At 46.5% G+C, this 18,228-nt stretch overlaps 2 protein-coding genes across 5 annotated transcripts in view; both read left to right on the forward strand.

The window, feature by feature from the left end:
• The window catches only part of patj (PATJ crumbs cell polarity complex component), a 251,504-nt gene that overhangs the window by 130,160 nt on the left and 103,116 nt on the right, over nt 1–18,228 (forward strand). The window lies entirely within an intron of this gene.
• LOC142400874 (TM2 domain-containing protein 1-like) lies at nt 8,516–18,123 on the forward strand. The gene is made up of 7 exons (XM_075486130.1): nt 8,516–8,664; nt 10,901–10,974; nt 13,763–13,871; nt 13,974–14,065; nt 14,243–14,316; nt 16,543–16,681; nt 17,914–18,123. Exons 1-6 carry the CDS (start codon nt 8,531–8,533, stop codon nt 16,651–16,653), a joined length of 594 nt encoding a protein of 197 aa, XP_075342245.1. The 5' UTR covers nt 8,516–8,530; the 3' UTR covers nt 16,654–16,681; nt 17,914–18,123.

Genomic DNA, 18,228 nt, shown 5'->3' on the forward strand with positions numbered 1-18,228 from the left:
TAAACACACAGTCGGTTAAACACACAGACGGTTAAACACACAGACGGTTAAACACACAGACGGTTAAACACACAGACGGTTAAACACAGACGGTTAAACACAGACGGTTAAACACACAGACGGTTAAACACACAGTCGGTTAAACACACAGACGGTTAAACACACAGACGGTTAAACACACAGTCGGTTAAACACACAGACGGTTAAACACACAGACGGTTAAACACACAGACGGTTAAACACACAGACGGTTAAACACACAGTCGGTTAAACACACAGACGGTTAAACACACAGACGGTTAAACACACAGACGGTTAAACACACAGACGGTTAAACACAGACGGTTAAACACAGACGGTTAAACACACAGACGGTTAAACACACAGACGGTTAAACACAGACGGTTAAACACACAGACGGTTAAACACACAGACGGTTAAACACACAGACGGTTAAACACACAGACGGTTAAACACAGACGGTTAAACACACAGACGGTTAAACACACAGACGGTTAAACACACAGACGGTTAAACACACAGACGGTTAAACACACAGACGGTTAAACACACAGACGGTTAAACACAGACGGTTAAACACAGGTCACTGATCTTACTCCTTTTAAATCCTTTGAGTTATTTATCTTTAAACCATTCAAATTGTTCATTTTCTGCATTTATGTTTTAGATTTAAAAACTTCTGCTGCAGGGTCAGATGTCAGAGGTTCGGTTACACCTTCAGTTTCTGACATTTCTGCCTCAATCAGGACTGAAAATCAGGTAAAAGTAGAAACAAACGACAGAAATATATTTAGTACTTTAGCTGTTAATGTTAACACTTTATTCCCCTAAACTTTAAACCTCAAAGCGACTGAGCTGCGCAGCTTCCTGTTTGCTGGTTTCCTGAAACTCAAACCTTTGGTTCCCCTTCAGAAAAACGGGATTATTTGAGTAAATAATTCGCAGAACCGTGCACACAGCTGAGTGCACGTGGAACAGCGAGAGGGTTTACCTGCTGGGACGTTTTCATACATGGTGGCTGTGCTTTCTCTGCTGGTTCTGGATCAGTCTGAAGGAAAAACACAAACATGTTGCCAGGTCAGGGGTCAGGGGTAACATGTTGCCAGGTCAGGGGTCAGGGGTAACATGTTGCCAGGTCAGGGGTCAGGGGTAACATGTTGCCAGGTCAGGGGTCACATGTTGCCAGGTCAGGGGTCAGGGGTAACATGTTGCCAGGTCAGGGGTCACATGTTGCCAGGTCAGGGGTCAGGGGTAACATGTTGCCAGGTCAGGGGTCAGGGGTAACATGTTGCCAGGTCAGGGGTCAGGGGTAACATGTTGCCAGGTCAGGGGTCAGGGGTAACATGTTGCCAGGTCAGGGGTCAGGGGTAACATGTTGCCAGGTCAGGGGTCAGGGGTCAACATTAATAGAAATACTGAATCTGACTCCACACCTGAGCAGGTGATAGACGTATGTTCTTCAACATTCAGGTGAAATACCCCGACCACAACAAAGCTGACCTAACTACTAGTTAACTACTAGTTACCGGGCAGGTTAGATACCGACTATAAAGCGAAGTCCAGTCGGTGGCGTGGGTACGCTTCATTTAACTACCTGTGTTACAAACTGTGACCCGAACACGGAGCGGCAGCGTTTGGACGGGCTCACACGAGCCTAACCAACCCACCCAGAGAGGGTAACTAGTACTAGTCAGTGAGAGGCAGAGGTGGGCGGGTCCTCTCTGCTTATTGCCTCTTATTTGTTAGATTATCTGATTGGTTTGACCCGTTTTTACACTGTTGGGGTTTCCTGAATGAAACCGTTCATGTTGTGTTAAGGCTGATTTATGGTCGTCTACGGAAACCCTCCCGGAGATCGCGAGGGTTGTGATTGGTCGGCTAACGACATCATTTCCGGAATCACTTCTCCGGTTTAGCTCCTTCCTCTCAGAACAACAACACCGCCATCTTTGAAAGAGTTTACTGTGTGCTGGTCAACATTTGGTGAAAATTATTTGCATTTGAACATCAACAAACTCCAACAGCAGCCTTTCTCTCCCGGTCGCCATCGTTCCCTGTGAGGAGGAACGGAGCCGGAAGGTGAACAACCAATCAAACACTTTCACCATATACGCAAGAGATTGGGTCGTTCAAAGGGACAGTTCGCCTCTTTTGACATGAATCAGAATCGCTTTTTATGCCAGGTATGTGGACACACACGAGGAATTCTTGGCGCTATTTTCTCTCCCTTCGTATCACTACGGGCTGTGTAAACTGTGCAGCCGATGAGCAGACCGAGCAGTAATCACCTAAACAGAAGCAGCTATCGCTAGGTGGCTGAACGCACTGATACGAAGGGAGAGAAAATAGGGCCAAGAGATTGTGAGGTCTGACTTTTTCCTGGAGAACCATTTTGTGATGCAAATGTATTACTCTGTTGAACGCATATTGTTCTGAGAAGCAAAACGCTTTATTTTTTAAACCCCAGCCAACTAGCCGGACTACCTTCATCAACACCAAAACGAGGCTGGAACTCTGCTCACAGGACGCAGCAGGGGGTAAGAAGATGTTCAGAAATGATGCTGCTGATATGGGATGTTACACAGCTTCATGTCAAAAGAGACGGACTGTCCCTTTAACGTAGCGCCACCTACTGATCGGGAGGTGAACTGCCTTGCGTATCCGACATCCCGACGGAGAACTTTGAAAGGTTTAAAGCCTCTGCGTGACCATGGAGTCGGATTTGCGGATAGCGACGGAGAAGCATACCGAGGCCTTACAACGTGCTGCGTGGATAAAAGTGACTCGACTCATGATGCACACAAAAACAAGCTGTGAACACTGTGGAACCAGCTGCCAGTTTGGGAGGCAGAGCCTTCAGTTATCAGGCCCCTCTCTGTGGAACCAGCTGCCAGTTTGGGAGGCAGAGCCTTCAGTTATCAGGCCCCTCTCTGTGGAACCAGCTGCCAGTTTGGGAGGCAGAGCCTTCAGTTATCAGGCCCCTCTCTGTGGGACCAGCTGCCAGTTTGGGGGGCAGAGCCTTCAGTTATCAGGCCCCTCTCTGTGGAACCAGCTGCCAGTTTGGGAGGCAGAGCCTTCAGTTATCAGGCCCCTCTCTGTGGAACCAGCTGCCAGTTTGGGAGGCAGAGCCTTCAGTTATCAGGCCCCTCTCTGTGGAACCAGCTGCCAGTTTGGGAGGCAGAGCCTTCAGTTATCAGGCCCCTCTCTGTGGAACCAGCTGCCAGTTTGGGAGGCAGAGCCTTCAGTTATCAGGCCCCTCTCTGTGGAACCAGCTGCCAGTTTGGGAGGCAGAGCCTTCAGTTATCAGGCCCCTCTCTGTGGAACCAGCTGCCAGTTTGGGAGGCAGAGCCTTCAGTTATCAGGCCCATCTCTGTGGAACCAGCTGCCAGTTTGGGAGGCAGAGCCTTCAGTTATCAGGCCCCTCTCTGTGGAACCAGCTGCCAGTTTGGGAGGCAGAGCCTTCAGTTATCAGGCCCCTCTCTGTGGAACCAGCTGCCAGTTTGGGAGGCGGAGCCTTCAGTTATCAGGCCCCTCTCTGTGGAACCAGCTGCCAGTTTGGGAGGCGGAGCCTTCAGTTATCAGGCCCCTCTCTGTGGAACCAGCTGCCAGTTTGGGAGGCAGAGCCTTCAGTTATCAGGCCCCTCTCTGTGGAACCAGCTGCCAGTTTGGGAGGCAGAGCCTTCAGTTATCAGGCCCCTCTCTGTGGAACCAGCTGCCAGTTTGGGAGGCAGAGCCTTCAGTTATCAGGCCCCTCTCTGTGGAACCAGCTGCCAGTTTGGGAGGCAGAGCCTTCAGTTATCAGGCCCCTCTCTGTGGAACCAGCTGCCAGTTTGGGAGGCAGAGCCTTCAGTTATCAGGCCCCTCTCTGTGGAACCAGCTGCCAGTTTGGGAGGCAGAGCCTTCAGTTATCAGGCCCCTCTCTGTGGAACCAGCTGCCAGTTTGGGAGGCAGAGCCTTCAGTTATCAGGCCCCTCTCTGTGGAACCAGCTGCCAGTTTGGGAGGCAGAGCCTTCAGTAATCAGGCCCCTCTCTACCTGTAAGATCAGGCTGAAAACTTTCCTGCTGTGCAGCCACATGACGTCATCAACAAGGTGAATATCAACAATAATCTGAATCACCAACAACTCTGAGGCTGAGCAGGTGTGTCAGAACCTTTAAACAAACACTTTCATGGAGGTTCTGAAGCGGACTGATCCCTCAGGGCCGCCGTACAGCACCACCGAATATATGTTTACCTTCCACACGTGCACGCGGCTGGTTTCTGGTTCCTGCAGCTCAGGTGCTAGGAGTGAGAGGCTCGTGACCACGATGCAGGTATCAGTCAGAGCAGAGCCGAGCCGAGCCGAGCGGAACCAGAACCGAAGTTATGTTAGAAAACAGAAACCGGCTGAAGGTCGCATTTAAATCTGAGGAAGCGGCTCACCTGCACGCTCACCTGCACGCTCACCTGAGGAACCAGGAAGTGAAACTGGGAGCTCGGCGGGGGAGGGGAGTAAATAATAATTATTAAACTATAAATCCCGCGCGCTCTGTAAATGTTTACAGTTTCCTGGTGAGTTGGAAGCGTTTTTAAGCTGAGACACGCGCACATTCAACAGGTGCGTCAAACTTTCCAAACACGGTGACGACACGCCTCACCTTCTCTGACGCATCCACCAAACTTCCACCAGGCGCGCGCACGGTTCCGCTCAGACCCGCGCGCGGTTCCGTTTCACGCGCAGAACCGAGCCGCCGACAGTCAACCCGCCTCCGAACCGGCGGATAACCGGCAGATAACTCACTTTCTCCGGGTCCAGTCCGGAGCCAGCGTCGCTCTGAAGCTGCAGGCGGAAACACTGAGCTCCCCTTCAGAAGAAAAGTTTGCTTCCATAGACCAAGGAAAACCCAGTTTATGATTTCTGAAACCTTTATTCTGTTAAAAGTTTGCTTCCGACTGAGAGAAAAGTGAACTTTTCACAGCTTTTTGGCAGTTAAACCACTTTAAACCTTCTCAGACCACCTCAGAACTAAAACCTAAACATTTAAACGGATCAAAATGAGCAGAAACTTCCTCCAGAGACCAAAGAAAACCCAGTTTATCATTTCTGAAACCTTTATTCTGTTTGATAAATGAATGAATGAATAAATCAGCTTCTCCTGATCCAGATGAAAAAGCCACAATCCTCTGGACTGTTGGGTTTTAAATAATCATTTCAGTCTTTATTTCTGTGTAAAGTTACAGAGTTTTCTGTGCTTTCATTCAGATTACGTCCTCCTCTTCTCACCCGGATGCTCTAACTTCTAACTCTCCCTCATTTCTGACTCATCACAGTTTAAAATCAGCCTTTCTGAACATTATATCCACATTTATCTTCTGTGGCAGAGTTGGTAGAAGTCACCATGAATGTATTTTCATGTTAAACTTCATCCTAAAGTTCCTGGTACATGATTCCCCTGTTATGAGCATGTTGTTAGTTTTATTTGTTGAATCTTTTATTCATCTCCACCTTTATTTCTTTGCTTGGGTTTATTCTCGGTGCAGAACAACAGATTCCTTGTCGGTGAATAAGAATAATTCTGATTTTACTGGAAACTTTTACATTTCATGTTGTTTTAAAGATGTTTCCGACCATTTAAGGAAGGTCTTTTTGTTACCAGGGTCCCTGTACAGCTCCTTCAGCATCAGACTTTCACACCACGGTGCAGGAAGGAGAGGTTCCGCAGGTCCTTCATCCCGGCAGCTGTCAGACTTTACAACACTGATCATGTTGTTGCCTTTCCCATGATAATCATATAGAGATTCTTCTTTACCCGTATTATTTATATTTTAGTCATTTCAACTTCACAATGTGCAATATTATTTATACAAGGTCACTTTACTTTTTAGTACTTGCTTTTTCTCTTTAAAAAAAAATGTTTTCTCTTTTTTTAAATTTCTTGTTTCATGTCTGTTGTTGCTGCTGTGACAAGTGAATTTCCCCGTTGTGGGATGAATAAAGTAAAATCTAATCTTTAAGGGTTTCATTTTTCACAGTCTGAAATCTGAAAACTGTTCCTGTATCACACCTGTGAAATTCAACACCTGTCATCACTTCTTCTTCTTCTTGTCGGAAGTTTCTCCAGCTTGAGTTCCTCTTCCTGTTTATCCCTGAGGTCCACAGCACCATAGATATGTATAGAACCATAGATATGTATAGAACCATAGATATGTATAGAACTATAGATATGTATAGAACCATAGATATGTATAGAACAATAGAAATGTATAGAACAATAGATATGTGTAGAACCATAGATATGTGTAGAACCATAGATATGTACAGAATCATAGATATGTGTAGAATCATAGATATGTATAGAACCATAGATATGTGTAGAACCATAGATATGTGTAGAACCATAGATATGTATAGAATCAGAGATATGTATAGAATCATAGATATGTATAGAACCATAGATATGTATAGAACCATAGATGTGTATAGAACCATAGATATGTATAGAACCATAGATATGTATAGAATCAGAGATATGTATAGAACCATAGATATGTATAGAATCAGAGATATGTATAGAATCAGAGATATGTATAGAACAATAGATATGTATAGAATCATAGATATGTATAGAATCAGAGATATGTATAGAATCAGAGATATGTATAGAATCATAGATATGTGTAGAATCATAGATATGTATAGAACCATAGATATGTATAGAATCAGAGATATGTATAGAACAATAGATATGTATAGAATCAGAGATATGTATAGAATCAGAGATATGTATAGAATCATAGATATGTGTAGAATCATAGATATGTGTAGAATCATAGATATGTATAGAACCATAGATATGTATAGAATCATAGATATGTATAGAACCATAGATATGTATAGAATCAGAGATATGTATAGAACAATAGATATGTATAGAATCATAGATATGTATAGAATCAGAGATATGTATAGAACAATAGATATGTATAGAATCATAGATATGTATAGAATCAGAGATATGTATAGAATCAGAGATATGTATAGAATCATAGATATGTGTAGAATCATAGATATGTATAGAACCATAGATATGTATAGAATCAGAGATATGTATAGAACAATAGATATGTATAGAATCAGAGATATGTATAGAATCAGAGATATGTATAGAATCATAGATATGTGTAGAATCATAGATATGTATAGAACCATAGATATGTATAGAACCATAGATATGTATAGAACCATAGATATGTATAGAATCATAGATATGTATAGAACCATAGATATGTATAGAATCAGAGATATGTATAGAACAATAGATATGTATAGAATCATAGATATGTATAGAATCAGAGATATGTATAGAATCAGAGATATGTATAGAATCATAGATATGTGTAGAATCATAGATATGTATAGAACCATAGATATGTATAGAATCATAGATATGTATAGAATCAGAGATATGTATAGAATCATAGATATGTGTAGAATCATAGATATGTATAGAACCATAGATATGTATAGAATCAGAGATATGTATAGAACCATAGATATGTATAGAACCATAGATATGTATAGAACCATAGATATGTATAGAATCAGAGATATGTATAGAACAATAGATATGTATAGAATCATAGATATGTGTAGAATCATAGATATGTATAGAACCATAGATATGTATAGAATCAGAGATATGTATAGAATCATAGATATGTGTAGAATCATAGATATGTATAGAACCATAGATATGTATAGAATCATAGATATGTATAGAACCATAGATATGTATAGAATCATAGATATGTATAGAACCATAGATATGTATAGAACCATAGATATGTATAGAACCATAGATATGTATAGAACCATAGATATCTATAGACTCTTGTATAACTTGCTTAATTCTCAAACGTTTAGGTTATTATAAACATCAAAGTAGTAAGCTAATTATCACACTACAGACGAAGTCCATATTTATTTTTTAAAATGAAAAACGTAAATATTTCAGGTTTATTTGCCCCATGACTGAACTTTATTTACCCCTTGGGATGACTCCCTCAGGGAAATTCAAGTCCCCAGTAGCTCCAAACACACACATAGGATCTCTATGAATCTAAAATACAGTATACTATAGAATAATTAATATAATATATCATTAAAATATAATTAATATAGAATAATCTAAAACAAAGTGTAAAAATAGAATATAGGCTATACAAGATATACAAAGTAAAGAGAGTTAAATAAAATAAGTTATAGCACTATGGTTGAGTTATTGCCCATATTGCACTACACTTGTGTTAATTACACATTGTATGCACATAGTCTGACCATAAATAGATAAGATATTGCACAGTAGTGACGTGAATTATTGCACAGATGACCGAATAAATCAAATATCGCCATTCTATACACATCTTTGAGTGAACCTTCCGGTGGGTTTTTTTTGGGGGGGGCTGTTCTGTATTCATACGCTCCGCGGCGCCCTGAACGCACCGCCTGGTCACGTGACGCGGTCAGACATGGCGGCCTCCCGCAGACGGTGGCCGTGTTTGCGCTGCGGGTTTTGGACTCTGCTGTTCTACAGCGTTTACTGCCACCTCAGGCTCGTGCTGGCGGAGCACGCGGACAGCTGCGAGCACCTCCGGCTCGGACAATATCCTTTCACTGACGTGCACGCGCTCAGATCACACACGCACGGAGAGTTATTGATCTGAAGCTAGCGGCTAGCCGCAGTTAGCTTAGCTTCCGGTGTGATGTTTTTAGTCTGGAACCGGGAAAACCCGAGTGAAAACGGGTTCGGGCTGGTGTTTGTCGGTGTTTTTTATTGCGTCAGAGCAGCAAATGTGACGTCACGAACCGTTACGAGGAGCTTGAAGTCGGTTGTAAATGTGTTTTTGTTCTAAAAACAGATTTTAAGTGTCTCAGGTCTGTAAATATGTCCGGATACAGAAACGATCAGAAGAAGAAACACCAGTTAAACCCAGTTAAACCCAGTTAAATCCAGTTAAAACCAGCTGGTTATGGCAGGTAATAATAATAATAATTTTATTTATAACGCTGTGAACCTGAACCTTGGACCAGAGAATGTTTCCTGGTTGTTCTGGACCAGAACCTTGGCCCAGAGAATGTTTCCGGGTTGTTCTGGATCAGAACCTTGGACCAGAGAATGTTTCCTGGTTGTTCTGGACCAGAACCTTGGACCAGAGAATGTTTCCTGGTTCTGGACCAGAACCTTGGACCAGAGAATGTTTCCTGGTTGTTCGGGATCAGAACCTTGGACCAGAGAATGTTTCCGGGTTATTCTGGATCAGAACCTTGGACCAGAGAATGTTTCCTGGTTGTTCGGGATCAGAACCTTGGACCAGAGAATGTTTCCGGGTTATTCTGGATCAGAACCTTGGACCAGAGAATGTTTCCGGGTTATTCTGGATCAGAACCTTGGACCAGAGAATGTTTCCGGGTTATTCTGGATCAGAACCTTGGACCAGAGAATGTTTCCTGGTTGTTCTGGATCAGAACCTTGGACCAGAGAATGTTTCCTGGTTGTTCGGGATCAGAACTTTTGACCAGAGAATGTTTCCTGGTTGTTCTGGATCAGAACCTTGGACCAGAGAATGTTTCCGGGTTATTCTGGATCAGAACCTTGGACCAGAGAATGTTTCCTGGTTGTTCTGGATCAGAACCTTGGACCAGAGAATGTTTCCTGGTTGTTCTGGATCAGAACCTTGGACCAGAGAATGTTTCCGGGTTATTCTGGATCAGAACCTTGGACCAGAGAATGTTTCCTGGTTGTTCTGGATCAGAACCTTGGACCAGAGAATGTTTCCTGGTTGTTCTGGATCAGAACCTTGGACCAGAGAATGTTTCCGGGTTATTCTGGATCAGAACCTTGGACCAGAGAATGTTTCCGGGTTATTCTGGATCAGAACCTTGGACCAGAGAATGTTTCCTGGTTGTTCTGGATCAGAACCTTGGACCAGAGAATGTTTCCTGGTTGTTCTGGATCAGAACCTTGGACCAGAGAATGTTTCCTGGTTTTTCTGGATCAGAACTTCGGACCAGAGAATGTTTCCTGGTTGTTCTGGATCAGAACTTCGGACCAGAGAATGTTTCCTGGTTGTTCTGGATCAGAACCTTGGACCAGAGAATGTTTCCGGGTTATTCTGGATCAGAACCTTGGACCAGAGAATGTTTCCTGGTTGTTCTGGATCAGAACCTTGGACCAGAGAATGTTTCCTGGTTGTTCTGGATCAGAACCTTGGACCAGAGAATGTTTCCTGGTTGTTCGGGATCAGAACTTTTGACCAGAGAATGTTTCCTGGTTGTTCTGGATCAGAACCTTGGACCAGAGAATGTTTCCTGGTTGTTCTGGATCAGAACCTTGGACCAGAGAATGTTTCCGGGTTGTTCTGGATCAGAACCTTGGACCAGAGAATGTTTCCTGGTTGTTCTGGATCAGAACCTTGGACCAGAGAATGTTTCCGGGTTGTTCTGGATCAGAACCTTGGACCAGAGAATGTTTCCTGGTTGTTCTGGATCAGAACCTTGGACCAGAGAATGTTTCCTGGTTGTTCTGGATCAGAACCTTGGACCAGAGAATGTTTCCGGGTTGTTCTGGATCAGAACCTTGGACCAGAGAATGTTTCCTGGTTGTTCTGGATCAGAACCTTGGACCAGAGAATGTTTCCGGGTTGTTCTGGATCAGAACCTTGGACCAGAGAATGTTTCCGGGTTGTTCTGGATCAGAACCTTGGACCAGAGAATGTTTCCTGGTTGTTCTGGATCAGAACCTTGGACCAGAGAATGTTTCCGGGTTGTTCTGGACCAGAACCTTGGACCAGAGAATGTTTTGAGCGGCTCTGACCGGTTGGACTCCTTCACTCTCTCACGTATCTGTGCAAAGATCCAAAGATCGATGAATCCACCCAGGAGCCGGAGAACTGCCGGGAGATGAGGGCGTGGGGTGAGTGACGGCTGGAGAACGTGTTTCAGGTGTCAGATGGAGTCACTTTGACTGCTTCTGACCCGGTTTAGAGTCAACATGGGGGTCCTGGTCCTGCTCTGACTCACGAGGTGACCCAAACGGGCCGGTTCTGATCTGTGTTGTTTCAGTTTTCTCTTATCTTAAGACGCTGTAAACGCTGTGTGACTGTTTGGGTCGTGTTCTGATAGAACCTCAGAACCAGAACCTCAGAGACAGAACCTCAGATACAGAACCTCAGATACAGAACCACAGAGACAGAACCACAGATACAGAACCTCAGATACAGAACCTCAGATACAGAACCACAGAGACAGAACCACAGAGACAGAACCTCAGAGACAGAACCTCAGAGACGGAACCACAGAGACAGAACACAGAGACGGAACCTCAGATACAGAACCTCAGATACAGAACCACAGAGACGGAACCTCAGATACAGAACCACAGATACAGAACCTCAGATACAGAACCTCAGAGACAGAACCTCAGATACAGAACCTCAGATACGGAACCTCAGAGACGGAACCTCAGATACAGAACCACAGATACAGAACCTCAGATACAGAACCTCAGAGACAGAACCTCAGAGACAGAACCTCAGAGACAGAACCTCAGATACAGAACCTCAGAGACGGAACCTCAGATACGGAACCTCAGAGACGGAACCTCAGAGACAGAACCTCAGATACAGAACCACAGAGACAGAACCTCAGATATAGAACCTCAGATACAGAACCTCAGATACGGAACCTCAGAGACGGAACCTCAGAGACAGAACCTCAGATACAGAACCACAGAGACAGAACCTCAGATATAGAACCTCAGATACAGAACCTCAGAGACGGAACCTCAGAGACGGAACCTCAGATACAGAACCACAGATACAGAACCACAGAGACAGAACACAGAGACAGAACCTCAGATACAGAACCTCAGATACAGAACCTCAGATACAGAACCACAGAGACAGAACCTCAGATACAGAACCACAGAGACAGAACACAGAGACAGAACCACAGATACAGAACCACAGAGACAGAACCTCAGATACAGAACCACAGAGACAGAACACAGAGACGGAACCTCAGATACAGAACCACAGAGACAGAACCTCAGATACAGAACCACAGAGACAGAACACAGAGACGGAACCTCAGATACAGAACCTCAGATACAGAACCACAGAGACGGAACCTCAGATACAGAACCTCAGATACAGAACCTCAGAGACAGAACCACAGAGACAGAACCTCAGATACAGAACCTCAGATACGGAACCTCAGAGACGGAACCTCAGATACGGAACCTCAGATACGGAACCTCAGAGACGGAACCTCAGATACGGAACCTCAGAGACGGAACCTCAGAGACGGAACCTCAGAGACAGAACCTCAGATATAGAACCTCAGATACGGAACCTCAGATACGGAACCTCAGATACGGAACCTCAGAGACGGAACCTCAGAGACGGAACCTCAGATACAGAACCACAGAGACAGAACCTCAGATACAGAACCACAGAGACAGAACACAGAGACAGAACCACAGATACAGAACCTCAGATACAGAACCTCAGATACAGAACCACAGAGACAGAACCACAGAGACAGAACCTCAGATACAGAACCTCAGATACAGAACCTCAGAGACAGAACCTCAGAGACGGAACCTCAGATACAGAACCTCAGATACAGAACCACAGAGACAGAACCTCAGAGACAGAACCTCAGATACAGAACCACAGAGACAGAACCACAGAGACAGAACCTCAGATACGGAACCTCAGAGACAGAACCTCAGATACGGAACCTCAGATACGGAACCTCAGAGACGGAACCACAGATACAGAACCACAGAGACAGAACCACAGAGACAGAACCTCAGATACAGAACCTCAGATACAGAACCTCAGAGACAGAACCTCAGAGACAGAACCACAGATACAGAACCACAGATACAGAACCACAGAGACAGAACCACAGAGACAGAACCTCAGAGACAGAACCACAGAGACAGAACCACAGAGACAGAACCACAGAGACAGAACCTCAGATACGGAACCTCAGAGACAGAACCTCAGATACGGAACCTCAGATACGGAACCTCAGAGACGGAACCACAGATACAGAACCTCAGATACAGAACCTCAGAGACAGAACCTCAGAGACAGAACCACAGATACAGAACCTCAGAGACAGAACCACAGAGACAGAACCACAGAGACAGAACCACAGATACAGAACCACAGATACAGAACCTCAGAGACAGAACCTCAGAGACAGAACCACAGATACAGAACCACAGATACAGAACCTCAGAGACAGAACCTCAGAGACAGAACCTCAGAGACAGAACCTCAGATACAGAACCTCAGAGACAGAACCTCAGAGACAGAACCACAGATACAGAACCACAGAGACAGAACCTCAGATACAGAACCTCAGAGACAGAACCACAGATACAGAACCTCAGAGACAGAACCTCAGAGACAGAACCACAGAGACAGAACCTCAGATACGGAACCTCAGAGACAGAACCTCAGAGACAGAACCTCAGAGACGGAAGCTCAGAAGCTTCAATCCAAGCGACACATTTCTCACATTTCCTCAGTTTCTAAGAATATGTGGAGAGAAAAGCTGTTAAACACGCTCAGAAGAGTCTGATGGTTCCTGTGTGTGTGTGTGTGTGTGTGTGTGTGTGTGTGTGTGCGTGTGTGTGTGCACGTGTGTGTGCACGTGTGTGTGCACGTGTGTGTGCACGTGTGCAGTGGAGTGCCTCCCAGCTCCGAACATCAGCTGTCGGCTCCCAAACGGGACGGAGTTCAGGTTCAGCGGGGAAGAGGTCGGCTTCAACAAAACCGTCCCCTGCAGGAATGTGTGAGTGCTGATCACATGCACACACACACACACGTGCACACACACACGTGCACTCACACACAGATTTCCTGAATGTGTTCTAACCACCGTGTGTGTTCTCAGGAGCGGTTATTCCTACAAAGTTGCGGTGGCGTTGTCTCTGTTTCTGGGCTGGCTCGGAGCGGATCGCTTCTACCTGGGATACCCGGCTCTGGGTAAGCACGTGCACGCACACACACGTGCACACACACACACACACCTGAGTGTGAGGTCACCTGGTGGAGAAGCAGGACCGATGGGTTGCATGATCAGTACTTCAGACTCAGAGGTTCAGGTCAAACACCATCGACTGTGAGATCAGTTTGATTCATATTTTCTGTCTTAAATTTCAGGTCTGCTTAAGTTCTGCACCGTTGGTTTCTGTGGGATCGGCACGCTGATCGACTTCATACTGATCGCCATGCAGGTGAGTCACAGCCTTCTCAGGTGGGTCACAGCCTGCTCAGGTGAGTCACAGCCTTCTCAGGTGGGTCACAGCCTTCTCAGGTGGGTCACAGCCTGCTCAGGTGAGTCACAGCCTGCTCAGGTGGGTCACAGCCTGCTCAGGTGAGTCACAGCCTGCTCAGGTGGGTCACAGCCTGCTCAGGTGGGTCACAGCCTGCTCAGGTGGGTCACAGCCTGCTCAGGTGGGTCACAGCCTGCTCAGGTGGGTCACAGCCTGCTCAGTTGAGTCACAGCCTGCTCAGGTGGGTCACAGCCTGCTCAGGTGGGTCACAGCCTGCTCAGGTGGGTCACAGCCTGCTCAGTTGAGTCACAGCCTGCTCAGTTGAGTCACAGCCTGCTCAGGTGGGTCACAGCCTGCTCAGGTGGGTCACAGCCTGCTCAGGTGGGTCACAGCCTTCTCAGGTGAGTCACAGCCTGCTCAGGTGGGTCACAGCCTGCTCAGGTGGGTCACAGCCTGCTCAGGTGGGTCACAGCCTGCTCAGGTGGGTCACAACCTGCTCAGGTGGGTCACAGCCTGCTCAGGTGGGTCACAGCCTGCTCAGGTGAGTTACAGCCTGCTCAGGTGTGTCACAGCCTGCTCAGGTGAGTCACAGCCTTCTCAGGTGGGTCACAGCCTGCTCAGGTGAGTCACAGCCTGCTCAGGTGGGTCACAGCCTGCTCAGGTGGGTCACAGCCTGCTCAGGTGAGTCACAGCCTGCTCAGGTGGGTCACAACCTGCTCAGGTGGGTCACAGCCTGCTCAGGTGGGTCACAGCCTGCTCAGGTGGGTCACAGCCTGCTCAGGTGGGTCACAGCCTGCTCAGGTGAGTCACAGCCTGCTCAGGTGGGTCACAACCTGCTCAGGTGGGTCACAGCCTGCTCAGGTGGGTCACAGCCTGCTCAGGTGGGTCACAGCCTGCTCAGGTGGGTCACAGCCTGCTCAGGTGAGTCACAGCCTGCTCAGGTGAGTCACAGCCTGCTCAGGTGAGTCACAGCCTGCTCAGGTGAGTCACAGCCTGCTCAGGTGGGTCACAGCCTGCTCAGGTGAGTCACAGCCTGCTCAGGTGGGTCACAGCCTGCTCAGGTGGGTCACAGCCTGCTCAGGTGAGTCACAGCCTGCTCAGGTGAGTCACAGCCTGCTCAGGTGGGTCACAGCCTGCTCAGGTGGGTCACAACCTGCTCAGGTGGGTCACAGCCTGCTCAGGTGGGTCACAGCCTGCTCAGGTGAGTCACAGCCTGCTCAGGTGAGTCACAGCCTGCTCAGGTGAGTCACAGCCTGCTCAGGTGGGTCACAACCTGCTCAGGTGGGTCACAGCCTGCTCAGGTGAGTCACAGCCTGCTCAGGTGGGTCACAGCCTGCTCAGGTGAGTCACAGCCTGCTCAGGTGAGTCACAGCCTGCTCAGGTGGGTCACAACCTGCTCAGGTGAGTCACAGCCTGCTCAGGTGAGTCACAGCCTGCTCAGGTGGGTCACAGCCTGCTCAGGTGAGTCACAGCCTGCTCAGGTGGGTCACAGCCTGCTCAGGTGGGTCACAGCCTGCTCAGGTGAGTCACAGCCTGCTCAGGTGGGTCACAGCCTGCTCAGGTGGGTCACAGCCTGCTCAGGTGGGTCACAGCCTGCTCAGGTGGGTCACAGCCTGCTCAGGTGGGTCACAGCCTGCTCAGGTGGTTTGATACAAACACAGCAGCCAATGAGCTTTTTGAACCCTTTAAACCAGCCTCACCTTCACACTTCCTGCCGCTTTAATGTGATAAAACACTGAAATACTCAGAGTTTAAAGGCACAACTGAACAGAATTTTACTGCTTGGCTGGAATCTAATAGTTTCCACGTCAGAGTCGGCTGGTGTCGGCAGACCAGGCGACGGTAACAACCTGCTTCCTGCCGCCATCTTAAACCTGTTCCCAGCCAGGCAGAGGGCCGGTTCATCTACAAACGTCCGATGGTCACCAGCTGTTTTAAACAGCGTGTGAACGAGGGTTCACTTATTTATACCGCACCAGAAAATACATTTAAGTTTAAAAGGAACCAAACTTATGAAAGCTGATTTCAAAAGGTGATGAAAGATAATATAAAAACAGTTAAATATACAGGAGTTAAGCTGGTGTTGAAGGTTCAGATCGACTCTGGAGAGGGTTCACAAACTAAAGCCTCCGGCTGCCGTTCAGGATAAAGAAGATAAAAAGGAATTCCTCTCCGTGTCTCCTGCAGATCGTGGGTCCAGCTGATGGGTCGAACTACATTGTTGATTATTATGGCGCCCGACTGACCCGTCTGTCCATCACCAACCAGACCTACAGGAAGCCACATCTGTCTCTGTGAACACATCTGGACCCGCCTCGGCCTCACGGTGAGTTAAAACTGAATCTGACCACAGCTGAACCAAACATCTGTCAGCAGAACCACGGCCCGGGTCTGTGATGGACCGCAGGTTAGACACTAACTAGTCCAGGTTCGGCACTAACTAGTGCAGGTTAGGCACTAACTAGTGCAGGTTAGACACTAACTAGTCCAGGTTAGGCAATAACTAGTGCAGGTTAGGTAATAACTAGTGCAGGTTTGGCACTAACTAGTCCAGGTTAGGTAATAACTAGCGCTGGTTCGGCACTAACTAGTCCAGGTTAGGTAATAACTAGTGCAGGTTCGGTAATAACTAGTGCAGGTTTGGCACTAACTAGTCCAGGTTATGGAAATAACTAGCGCTGGTTCGGCACTAACTAGTCCAGGTTAGGTAATAACTAGTGCAGGTTTGGCACTAACTAGTCCAGGTTAGGTAATAACTAGTGCAGGTTTGGCACTAACTAGTGCAGGTTAGGTAATAACTAGTGCAGGTTGGGCACTAACTAGTCCAGGTTAGGCAATAACTAGTGCAGGTTAGACACTAACTAGTCCAGGTTAGGTAATAACTAGTGCAGGTTTGGCACTAACTAGTGCAGGTTTGGCACTAACTAGTCCAGGTTAGGCACTAACTAGTGCAGGTTCGGTAATAACTAGTGCAGGTTTGGCACTAACTAGTCCAGGTTAGGTAATAACTAGTCCAGGTTAGGTAATAACTAGTCCAGGTTAGGCACTAACTAGTCCAGGTTAGGCAATAACTACCCCAGGTTAGGCAATAACTAGCCCAGGTTAGGCAATAACTAGTGCAGGTTCGGTAATAACTAGTGCAGGTTTGGCACTAACTAGTCCAGGTTAGGCACTAACTAGTGCAGGTTCGGTAATAACTAGTGCAGGTTAGGCACTAACTAGTCCAGGTTAGGTAATAACTAGTGCAGGTTTGGCACTAACTAGTCCAGGTTAGGCAATAACTAGCCCAGGTTAGGCAATAACTAGTGCAGGTTCGGTAATAACTAGTGCAGGTTAGGCACTAACTAGTCCAGGTTAGGTAATAACTAGTGCAGGTTTGGCACTAACTAGTCCAGGTTAGGCAATAACTAGCCCAGGTTAGGCAATAACTAGCCCAGGTTAGGCAATAACTAGTGCAGGTTCGGTAATAACTAGTCCAGGTTAGGCACTAACTAGTGCAGGTTCGGTAATAACTAGTGCAGGTTCGGCACTGACGGTTCGCTGATGGTTTGTGTGCAGGACGACGAGAAGCTGGCATGATGTCATCGCAGCGTCATCACACTCTGGATGAAGGTGGAGAAGCTGCTAAAGGACCATTCCTCTGTTCACACACTTCTGTTACAGATGTTAAATTATCTCAGTTTATTTCCTGCTGTTTTAAGTTGTGTTTTCATGAGTTCACTTTGTAAATAAAGTTTTTTGTTGTTGTTCCAACCCTCCTGAACTGAACTTTGTTTCTTCTTCCTGATAAAGACTGAAGGAACAGATGCATGGAGCAGTTTTTCTGCATCACTCTGAGACAGGATGTTCCTGATTTTAACAATATTACGAAGA

Source organism: Odontesthes bonariensis, chromosome 15 (assembly GCF_027942865.1).
Source record: "Odontesthes bonariensis isolate fOdoBon6 chromosome 15, fOdoBon6.hap1, whole genome shotgun sequence".
In the NCBI taxonomy this organism is placed as follows: Eukaryota; Metazoa; Chordata; class Actinopteri; order Atheriniformes; family Atherinopsidae; genus Odontesthes; species Odontesthes bonariensis.

What these genes read in the sequence shown, in the direction of transcription:
- LOC142400874 (XM_075486130.1), top strand. Translation starts at nt 8,531, where the DNA reads ATGGCGGCCTCCCGCAGACGGTGGCCGTGTTTGCGCTGCGGGTTTTGG. An exon ending in GAGCACCTCCGGCTCGGACA is followed by an intron (nt 8,665 to 10,900) that starts ATATCCTTTCAC and finishes TCACTCTCTCAC; the next exon opens with GTATCTGTGCAAAGATCCAA. An exon ending in TCATACTGATCGCCATGCAG is followed by an intron (nt 14,317 to 16,542) that starts GTGAGTCACAGC and finishes TGTCTCCTGCAG; the next exon opens with ATCGTGGGTCCAGCTGATGG.